The sequence below is a fragment of the Rhinopithecus bieti genome, unplaced genomic scaffold (assembly GCF_001698545.2).
Source record: "Rhinopithecus bieti isolate Rb0 unplaced genomic scaffold, ASM169854v2 scaffold_13689, whole genome shotgun sequence".
Classification (NCBI taxonomy): domain Eukaryota; kingdom Metazoa; phylum Chordata; class Mammalia; order Primates; family Cercopithecidae; genus Rhinopithecus; species Rhinopithecus bieti.
In genome coordinates this window covers 2306954-2318122 of record NW_016808044.1, presented here as the reverse complement: position 1 = coordinate 2318122, position 11169 = coordinate 2306954, and the positions used below count along the sequence as shown (strand labels likewise).

The following is an 11169-nucleotide window of genomic DNA, read 5'->3' as shown; positions in this document are numbered from 1 at the left end:
TTTTTTTTTTGTGACAGAGTCTCTCTCTGTCACCCAGGCTGGAGTGCAGTGACATGATCTTGGCTCACTGCAACTTCCACCTCCTGGGTTCAAGCAATTCTTGTGCCTCAGACTCCTGAGTAGCTAGGATTACAGACATGCACCACCATGCCTGGCTAATTTTGTATTTTAGTAGAGACTGGGTTTTGCCATGTTGGTCAGGCTGGTGTTGAACTCCTGACCTCAGTTGATCCACCCATCTTGGCCTCCCAAAGTGTTGGGATTACAGGCATGAGCCACTGTGCCCGGCCTTTTTTTTTTTTTTTTTTTTTTGTGATGAAGTCTCACTCAGTCACCCAGGCTGGAGTGCAGCAGTGTGATCTCCACTCACTGCAACCTCTGCCTCACAGGTTCAATCAATTCTCATGCCTCAGCCTCCCAAGTAGCTGGGCTTACAGGTACATGCCACCTCACCTGGCTAATTTTTGTATTTTTGGTAGAGATGGGGATTCACCATGTTGGCCAGGCTGGTCTCAAACTCCTGGCCTCAAGTGATATGCCCACCTCGGCCTCCCAAAGTGCTGGAATTACAGGGGTGAGCTACAGTGCCTGGCAGGGTCGGTTGCTTCTGAGGCTGTGAGGGAGCATCTTTTCCAGGTCTCTCCCCGAGCTTCTGGTGGTTTGAGCACAATCTTTGGTTTCCTTGGCTTATAGAAGCATCATGCTGACCTCTGCCTTCATCTTCATGTGGCATCTTCCTGCTGTGCAGGTGTCCAAATCTGCCTGTTTCTAAGGACGCCAGTCATAGATTAGAACTCACACTAATGACCTCATTTTAGCTCATTACATCCCCCAAAGACCCTGTTTCCAAGCAAGGTCACATTCTGAGGTCCTGGGGGTTAAGACTGCAGCATGTGAATTTTGTGGGACCTAATTCAGCCTGTAACACTAACATCTGCTGTCATGGAACCTGATTTGCGTCTTCCTTGATGAAAATCCTCTCATTTCCACTTTCGAAAAGCTGAAGTCCCAAGTCCTGAGCTCCTAGTCTTTCTTGGCGCAGCTCCAGGCTCCTCTCCAGCCCGCCTCCATGCTTGCCATCACTTTGCCCTGGCCTGTCGAACTGCATGGAGGCCCCTGGGTTCCCCTAGGGTAGCTGCCTCTGTGATGTTGCACATGCTGCTCCCTTCACTAGGATGTTCTTCCCCTTTGGTCCTCCTGGTGAACTTCCATTAAGCTCCTTTCAAGTCCTAGTTCAGGCCTCACCTCCTCCCTCCCAGTGCCCCTCCTTCATCAAGGACGCCGTCTGTTTGATTCTCACCTCTGTGCTTTGATCATTTCTCATCCCACTTCAGGGCACTGAAAGATACCACTATGTTTGTTTACAAGCTTCCTTGGGCCAGGGGTTATGTCTGTTCTCTTCTGTTTCCACAGAGCCTAACCTATTACCAGGAACACATTAATCACTTGATAAGTATGTGTTGAATTAATGTCTGAATGAATGAGTGAGTCTCCTTTCTCTTTAATGTTTTTTCAACAAATTGCTGTTTGAGAAATGAGTATCCTTAATGAATTTTCTTTAACTGAACTGCATTTGACAGGGATAAGGAACAGAGGGATTTAGATCCAAGTTCTATTTTATCATCATTCATTCATTCATTTATTCAAAATTGCATAATTTAAGGACCACAATGTATATTACATGCATTTACTGGGCACTGTGGGGCATTTAAGAAGAAATATTAGGCTCAGTCACTGATCTTAAGAGGCATATAAGTAAAGAGAAAAGTTGAAAAGACACACTCCCCTAAACAGTTAACTATGAGTGTAATTGGGCAAATATGAGAATAAGGTCCAAGTGCATGGCGCAGATAAGGAAAGCTCGCTGGAGTCTAGGGCGGTCAGGGAGGGCTTTCTGGAAGAGGTGGGCCTGCTGGAGATGGCTTTGAAGGTTTGGCCAGGCGGAAAGGAGAATGTCTGTGGTCAGAGACTGGCAGAAGTGTGGAGGCCAGGGTGAGCCAAGCTCCCTCCGGAGCCTTGTGGAAGCATCGTGTAGGAAAGAAGTAGGGAGTGACGTTGGAGTCGTCCTGAATCTCCATGCTCAGTCCCCAGAAGGCTTTGTGATTGCTTGTGTTTTCCTCTTTACCCAGAACGGCCTGTCCCCAATTCACATGGCGGCTCAGGGAGACCACCTCGACTGTGTCCGGCTCCTGTTGCAATACGACGCAGAGATAGACGACATCACCCTGGACCACCTGACCCCGCTCCACGTGGCTGCCCACTGCGGACACCACAGGGTGGCCAAGGTCCTTCTGGATAAAGGGGCCAAACCCAACTCCAGAGCCCTGGTGAGTAGGGGGCTGCTGGAGAAGGTGCAGAGGGTCAGGGCAGGCTCGGGGCAGGACCAGAGAGGCATGGCTGGACCTGTGGGAAGGGCGGCAGGTGCCCAGAGCTCCCCGGATTCGAGGCCTGAGAAGTACGGTGTGACAGCACAGGATGGTGGGGGCCTGGTGTGCACCCCTCTTGCACCCTCCACTGCACACCCAGCTAGGTATTGACCCCCGCCCCTGGTGACCAGGCTGAGGTCAGGCGTGAGTTTGGGCCCAGGAAACCAGACTCAGGAAGCATCCCACATGGTAGGTATACAGGCTTGGGGCACCTGTCCACTGGAGTCAGGTCTGGAGCTGAGTGATTCCTTAGGGGCTACGTGGCTTTCTGAGCTGCTTTGGGGATGAGTGAGGTGGCTGGAGCTGAGCATCCTTTGTCTACAGAGGGGCTTGCAGTTCTCATGGCACTCATGTAAAGGGAAGCTCAGGCCCAGAGCAAATCCCTCCTGTGGTTCCTCTGCCTCCTTCCCAGGACAGGGCCTCCCAGGGAGGTCTGGGGATCCAGTAGGGCTGTAGCTTTGCACTAAGCATGCCCGTAACCACATCTCCTCTCTGCCCCTTCCCAGGGCAGCAGAACTGAGGGGCAGGATATCCTCCAGGGATGGCAGAGGATGGCTCATTCACTCACTCACTCATTCACTCACTCACTCACTCACTCACTCACTCACTCACTCACTCACTCAAAAAAGCTTTCACTGAGCAATGCCTGCAGGCCACATGCTATTGTAGGGGAGTTGGGATTTCCCAGCCTCAGGACTATTGACATTTGGGTCGATATTTGTGGTCTTGTGTGTTGTAGGATGTTTAGCAGCATCCCAGGCCTCTACCCACTAGGCACTCATAGCTCTCCTTCCCTAGTTGACAATAAAAAATGTCCCTAGACATTGCCACATGTTTTGGCGGTGAGGTGCAAATGATACCCCCCACCACCACCTCCCACATTTGAGAACCACTGCCTTAAGTGGGTAAAGCACTGAAAAAACAGATAAAAACAAACATACTTTTCTGCCCTTCAGAGTTTATATTCAGAGTACATCACACTTTAGAGTAGAAATCCATTTCACTAAAAATGATCAGTGGTTTCAGGGAAGAGGGAACATGATTTGCCTCACAAAAGTACTCTTTTATTGTAAATTTACCCTTAGGGGACTTTAAACAGCAGGATCTTTTAGTGCATCCAAAATGTGAATAAATTTTTTAAAAAGGTTTATAAACAACATGTTCAGGAACATATCTAGTGCATCAAGTGAGAGCCACCTGTCTGTTATGTGATTTGCATTAATTGACATTGTAAGACTAATCAATTGGCATTAATTCATTGATTGGTCTGTAGGCATCTGCTGGTGGCCTGGGCAGCAGCTGCCTTTTAGAGCAGCGAGGTGGTCTTCTGGGCATTCCTTGGGCCCGTGTGTAAACTCCTGCTTGTCTGTCTTCCTTTGTGTGGGCTGCAGAATGGCTTTACCCCCTTACACATCGCCTGTAAAAAGAACCACGTTCGTGTCATGGAGCTGCTGCTGAAGACGGGAGCCTCGATTGACGCGGTCACTGAGGTAGGAGAGACTGCAGAGGAGCCTGGGGGCAGGCCTGTGGTCTCCCCTGACCCACCTTCTCTAAGAGTCGCTCTTTGTAGCTTTGAGTGGCTGCAGGGGTGTGTGTGTCTGCAAGTCTGGACTGCTGGAAGGAATGAATTAGAGGTGACTAAGACAAGGGAATATGAGTCAAGTCTCACGGAGCTTTCCAAGACTAGACACAATTTTTGCAAGTTGTAAGAGTGGGCACGACTTGCCCATGGTAATTTTTTTCTCCAACCATTTTCTTGGAAGCAAACCCACCTCATATAACTCCATTTTCTTGGAAAACCATTTGTGAAAGCGTTAGATGCTGTCAGGTTCTCTCTTCTTCAGGGGAACGGAAAGACTCCCACTTATCTCACTCTGCCCTTGTTTGTTTCAGTCTGGCCTGACACCTCTCCACGTGGCCTCCTTCATGGGGCACCTTCCCATCGTGAAGAACCTCCTGCAGCGGGGGGCATCGCCCAACGTCTCCAATGTGGTAAGCCCTCAGGCAGGCAAGGGACTTGCTCCTCTAGACCAAGAGTTCAGAGGGCAGCTTTCACCAGTGCTCCCAGGCCTCTTCTCTGGGGACAGAACTACAATTCCCAGAATAGCCAATGCTTCAGACTGGGGGAGGACATCCCTGTGTACTGACGCTTTCTGGATTAAATTTCTCACACATCCATAAACCTTGGAGGTTTTGTTTTGGACAATAATTTTGGAATGTCTGTAAGTGTTCACTGGGAATACATTTACATTTTTGAATATTCATTAGCTCTGGGGTTTACTTTTAAGTATACCTAGAATACACAGATGCACACATGCACTCACATACATGCCTGCACCTGCACACGTGCACACACACATACATACATGCTCATGCACACATGCACACACACCAGACTAAAGAGTGCCTGCTGGGGCAACTCCACCTCTTGGACAAAAACCCACCGAGCCACTCGAAGCTGCACTTCCTAGCTCTGTGTGTGCAGTTTTGGACAGCAGGCATGTATGAACAGTTCTACAATTTTGTTATTTTATAGAAAGTGGAGACCCCACTACATATGGCAGCCAGAGCTGGGCACACGGAAGTGGCCAAATATTTACTCCAGAACAAAGCCAAAGTCAACGCCAAGGCCAAGGTGAGTTGTGAAGGCAGGAAGGGAAGGGTTTCAGATGTGAGCAGTTCCAGCACTGTGCAGAGAACCCATCCTCATTCCAGGCAGGGCTGCAGTACTGTGGCCTGGGGATCGCTTTTCATCCCAATCAGGTGGCTCCGCGTGCTCCGATTCTGCTTTGCAGGGGGTTTGAGAAGACCAGGGATATTTTTGCATTAGAGCCACATTTCTTTAAAATAAGGAAAGTCCAAGGTGCATGGTTGGGCTGAGTATGTCCTGGGCTAACGACGACAGTTGCCATGTAAGGAGGGGGGCAACCTTTTGAAGAAAGCATTGCCAGCGAAAATCAGGCAAGAATTACTTGATCTAAAACTGGAGGGTTCCCCCTTGCTGTAAGCACATTTTGCGGGGGTTGGAGGAGTAGGCAGTGAGAAGAGCTGTGGAGTTTGCCAGTTGCTCGCTCGGCCAACAGCAGGCTTCCTAACCACAGGCCACGATGGGTTCTCCTTAGAGTCAGTCCTGTGATTTGTGTTTGGGGCCCTCGAGGGATGCCTCCAGCTGGGCCCCATGAGACCTGGCCCAGGCAGCTCGATAGCAGCATTCAGAAGCAGGAAGCTGGGGGTGTGGATGGAAAAGTCCTCATTCTCTGTCAGCAGTTGAGACTCTCCTGACCCCAGCACAGAGAAAATCAAAGTAGAGTTCAAGCAAAAGACAAGCGCATCCTCTCAGAAAGGATATGGGAGACGGATGAGCAACCACACTGCATTGAGTGCCTTTTATGCACAAACACAGAAACGTGTACATTATCTGCTTGATCCCAGATGAGCCCTAGCAAGTAGACGTTATTATTCCCATTTTACAGATGGCAGGGCTGGGTCTTTGCGAAATTAGGTAGAAATAACAGCTCACTTGAAGAGCTGTTGTAAGGATTCAATAGGATACAGCATATTGGTTCCTGTAACTCAGAGACTTGATTCAAACCCTGACTCTTCATCTTCTTAGCTGTGTGACCTTGAGAAGGTCACTTGCCCTCTCTGGGCCCTGCCTTGTTACTCTGTAAGATGAAAAGTTGGATTTGGTAACATCAGCATTTCTTCTTCTTTGTTTTCGCTTCGGGGTCCAGGATGACCAGACCCCACTTCACTGTGCAGCTCGCATCGGCCACACAAACATAGTGAAGCTCCTGCTGGAAAACAATGCCAACCCCAACCTGGCCACCACTGCTGGGCACACGCCCCTGCACATCGCAGCCCGTGAGGGCCACGTGGAAACAGTCCTGGCCCTTCTGGAAAAGGAAGCATCCCAGGCCTGCATGACCAAGGTACAACCTCCCTCCTCTCGGTCTAAGGAAGCAACAGGCTCACTCAGCCAGGCCTGGGGCTTGGAGGGGAATTCGTGCCTGGTTCTCTTTGTCACCTCAGTGATGCTGCAAGCAACTGGAAGGGTCATCACACTCGGGGCTGCCCGCCACCTGCAAGCCCGATGTGTCTCCATCCTTCCCCAAAACGGGAGGTCAATCACAGCTTCTCACACGCCCAGCCAGCCTTCATCCATTTATCATGGCACAATTATTAGTCGAAACCTGCTTTGGGCAAGTCACAGACAGGTTCTGGGGATATGAGAAGGATTAAGACTCATACCCTGCCCTCAGCTAGCCAGCAATCAACTACCACTGCGAGGTGGTCGAGACCCTCTCGCCAGAGGAGCGTGTACAGCAAGTGCAGGGATGCCCACTCCTGAGGTCTTCAGCCTCCTGGAGGGCTCAAAAATGGCTGTGCCTTTGCTTTTATTGGCATCTCCATGCCAGCGGAGGGGGGCAGCCTCCTTTGCCATGGGCCCTTTCTCCAGAGAGGACAGCCCTGGGGCCCCGATGTCCTGACGGCCTGTGTTTCTCCTCAGAAAGGATTTACCCCTCTGCACGTGGCAGCCAAGTACGGGAAGGTACGGGTGGCAGAGCTGCTGCTGGAGCAGGACGCACACCCGAATGCTGCCGGAAAAGTGAGTTTGAACCCCGCCCTCCCCTGCAGCTCTCAGGTTAGAGGCAAGAACAGAGGATGGAATTCAGCTCTTGCAGATTCCATCTCTTGCCTATGTTGTCCATCCCTTTTTTTTTCTTTTCTTATTTTCTTTTTCTTTTTTTTTTTGAGACAGGGTCTCTCTCTGTTGCCCAGGCTGGAGTGCAGTGCTGCCATTATGGCTCACTACAATTTCAACTCCTGGGCTCAAGCCAACCTTGAGTGTCAGCCTCCTGAGTAGCTGGGACTACAAGCAGGTGCCACCATGCCCGGCTCTAACTTAAAAAAAAATTATAGAGACAGGGTCTCACTATGTTGCCCAGGCTAGTCTCAAACCCTGGGCTCAGGTGATCTTCCCTCTTCAGCCTCCCATAGCTCTGGGATTACAGGTGCAAGCCACTGCACCCGGCCTGTTCCTATTTCCATGGGTAGCCATCGAGAGAGAATGCCCTTTGGAAAGACTGGCCTTTCTGTCAACGGCCTTATCCGTTTGGAAAGACCCAACGGCCTTCTCTGGGCAAATGTGCTGATCTCACTGCCCACGTCCCCTCTGGTTCCCACAGGGCTCTGGGTCCTGCCGATGACATTCTGTCGTGACTCCAAGTTAAGACTGGCCTGGGAAGGATTTTAAACAGGATTTTACTGTGTAAAATAGGTGCTGCCATGCCTAAAGGGAACCCTGGGAGAAAGTCCGTGGGAGTGACATCTGATCTCTTTTGTCTTTGTCCTCTGCAGAATGGCCTGACCCCCCTGCACGTGGCCGTCCATCACAACAACCTGGACATCGTCAAGCTGCTGCTTCCCCGGGGTGGCTCCCCGCACAGCCCCGCCTGGGTAAGACTGGCGCCTCTCCCCAGCTGCCCCGGAGAGCAGGTCACCTGCTACCTTCCAGTCCCTCAGGGAGGGGGGTTTCCACAGCAGCCCAGGGGTTTTGCGTTCTGTTGCTATTTTTACCTCAGAAATCATGCCTCACTTTCACACATGGTACCTGTCCTGTAATCGTGCTATTCAGGGCCCAGGAGTGGGATGGGAAGTGGGTAACAATTCCCAGCCAGGGCTTACCTCGAAGAGGCAGAACTTGTTTTATACAGCAAATGTGTCCCCAAGCAGTTGCATGTCAGCTGGGTTTTGTAAACTGACTGTCAGAGATCAGTGTGGATAAAAATCCCTGGGGAGTGGTGAGCCTGGTTCTAGCAGATTCCGACTCTGTGGGACTGTGCAGTGTGGCCTGGAAGCCTCATTTTTAACCTACTCTCTGCTTGGTTCTGAGGCTGGGGCCACAGCGACCGTACTTTGAGAAATCCTCAGGGCTGCTGGTGAGCTTGCTGGAACCTGGAAGCAAGGGACCTCTTTAAAATGAGAATGATCACCTCCAAATTCATTTCTCTCTGAGATCAGACTTTTCGATGGTGGCATTTTTGTAGAGAGGCTTACCTGAATATGAGACATGTTGGCCCGACTCACACCAGCTTCAGAGGCGAGCTGCTCAGGGCAGCAGGTTCCGTGACCCTTGAGGGAATCAGAGGAGGGAGCAGATGGGTAGCTTCTGGAAGACCCCACGGGATTGGGTAGTGCAAGGATGAAGCTGGAATGAACATTTTTGGGAACAGGTTGCCTGCTGTGGGAAGGCAAGGCTGTGTAGGGATAGGTGCCATGGGACTGGTGGCCAGCGGGGAGAAGGGGAGAGGAGAGGGAGTGGGGCCAGGAAGATAAAAGCCACACGCAGTCCCCGCACTCTCTGGGGCAGCCAGGCACACGGGAAACAGGATAATCTATGGGAGAGCAAACCCCTGTGATCCGTCATGTGGCAGGTGTCCAAGTGCCGCAGAGAAGGAGCCTAGGGGTGGGACCCCGCATGACTTCAGCCAACATCTGCGGGCTTAGGGCTGCCGCAGCCCAGGCGGGGAGCCTCAGTGTCGGTGCAGCGCCTTCTCCCTCCCTGGACAGACACGTGTCCCCATCTTGCAGCATCGCTCTTCTGCAGACGCCGGCTCCTGACAGCTGTCTCCTCCTGTCCTCGCTACTGCTGCAGCGAGCCCCACGTCGCTGTGCAGAGGGAGCACATGGCCCTGCTGCGATGTCGACTTACTCCTGCCTCTAAAAATAAAAACCTGGACTCCCCTCCTCCTCCTCATTCCCCTACTTATATAAAAGGAAAGGGATCCAGGTTCATTATATTTAAAGAGAACTAAATCCAAGCACAAACCCTGTACAGATGGGCTTTGTTTCCATGGCAAAAAATAGTTTCCAAAGTAGTCTGGCAATTTTGTAGAATTTCACATGCAAATCTCTCTGCACCCAAACCAAACCCTCCCCTTTCTAATTTTGATGCTAACGTTGTTTGAACATTTGGGCAGAGCTCCCTCCGTGTGCATTCCTTAGGATGAGCTCATTTCCTTGGGAAAGAAGAGCCTTTTGCGGGCACACATTCCTCCCTCCCCTCTCCATTACTTTCCAGCCTAGTTGTGCTTGTCCTTGTCACCTGCAGAAGTTCATTCGTTCCTTTCAGTCCCGGTTTAGGGGAAGCTCTGTTCTGTGAACACTCCATGTTCTGAGAGTGATAGTGGCACTTGTATCTCAATTTTAACCAGAGGTTTACCTGGCAGCCTGAGCCATGTCCAGGGCAGGACAGGGGGCTGGTCTTGCCAGTGTGGACATCACTGCTTCCCAGGTAACCTGGGATTCCTGAGGATACATCCGTGAACACACTGCAGATTGCTCAAGTGATGGTCCTTTGTACATTAAAAGATGGCCTAATAGGGCCAGGAACGGTGGCCCAAGCCTGTAATCCCAGCACTTCGGGAGGCCGAGGCAGGCGGATCGCTTGAGGTCAGGAGTTCAAGACCATCCTGGACAACATGGTGAAACCCTGCCTCTACTAAAAATACAAAAATTAGCTGGGCATGGCAGCATGCACCTGTAATCCCAGCTACTTGGGAGGCTGAGACAGGAGAATCGTTTGAACCCAGGAGGCAGAGATTGCAGTGAGCCAAGATCTCACCATTGCACTCCAGACTGGGCAACAGAGCAACACTCTGTCTCCAAAAAAAAAAAAAAAAAAAAAAAAAAAAAAAGCCTAATAATCGTTGCTTTCATGTAGTTATTAATGGAAAAACCAGACTCCATAAAGTATTTCTGAGGTTTATTCTGAGCTGATGTGATAACCATGGCCCTGGGCAACACAGTATCAAGAGGTCCTGAGAAAGTGTGTCTGGGGCGGGTTACAGTTTGGTTTTATACATTTAGGGAGGCAGGAGTTATAGGTAAAGACATAAATCAATACATGGAAGGTATATACTGACAAAAATACCTAGAAACAGGGGCCCAGAGGTTATAGGCAGATTCAGAGATTCTTTAATTTGCAGTTGGTTAAAGGAGTAAAGCTTTATCTAAAAGTTTGGAATCAGCAGAAAAGAATTAAGTTGAGAGAAGGGTCTGTTCACCAGTGTCCTGGGCCGAGTGACCTCCAGGGGGCATGTGACTCAGCCCTTGCCTATTGTGGCCTTGGGTCCTGTGGATAATTTGGTGTCTTGTCACAGAGAGTCCCTTTGGTTAGTCTTATGATCTCTTTTAACATGAATGTTGGTCAGTTGCGCCTAAACTCCGAAAGGGAGTGGGTATAGCAAGGCGTGTCCAACCTCCCTTCCTTCATGGCTGGGAATTCAGTTTTTAAGGTTTTTCTGGGATCTCTTTGGCCCAACTGGGGTCTCTTTGGGGGCTTAGGGTTTTATATTCCGTTTCCATAGTGAAAAGCTTCTCTGGGCCAGTGCTGACTGGTGCACTGTGTCTTGTTGTGGGGAGGCTTAGCTCCCTTTTGAGCCAACCCTGCATCTCAGGCTGGATCTGTGGCATCACACCCCATTCCTTTGCTCTCTTTTAATACAGTGCAAAAATCATGCTGTTTAATTAAACTTATTATAATCCAAATGCTGATCTTGTTACATGAACACAACCTACAAAGAACAATTTAATGTTTTCTCATAACATAATCAAATTAAAAAGGAAGAATACTGGAAAGGATTATCACACATCATTCTTCAAAAGAATGATTTTTCAATTTAATTCAATTCCTTGGGTAAATCACAACTTTTCATTTCACCACAAAAGCCGCCTATGG

General features: G+C 50.1%; 1 protein-coding gene across 8 annotated transcripts in view; it reads left to right on the top strand.

Moving 5' to 3' along the window:
* The window catches only part of ANK1 (ankyrin 1), a 252608-nt gene that overhangs the window by 181451 nt on the left and 59988 nt on the right, over positions 1-11169 (top strand). For all 8 annotated transcript variants that reach the window (XM_017885323.1, XM_017885322.1, XM_017885320.1 and 5 more), the window contains exons 10-16: positions 2130-2327; positions 3818-3916; positions 4320-4418; positions 4963-5061; positions 6161-6358; positions 6937-7035; positions 7788-7886. In XM_017885323.1, the coding sequence (XP_017740812.1) occupies positions 2130-2327; positions 3818-3916; positions 4320-4418; positions 4963-5061; positions 6161-6358; positions 6937-7035; positions 7788-7886 (891 nt within the window). The remainder of the gene's footprint in view (positions 1-2129; positions 2328-3817; positions 3917-4319; positions 4419-4962; positions 5062-6160; positions 6359-6936; positions 7036-7787; positions 7887-11169) is intronic.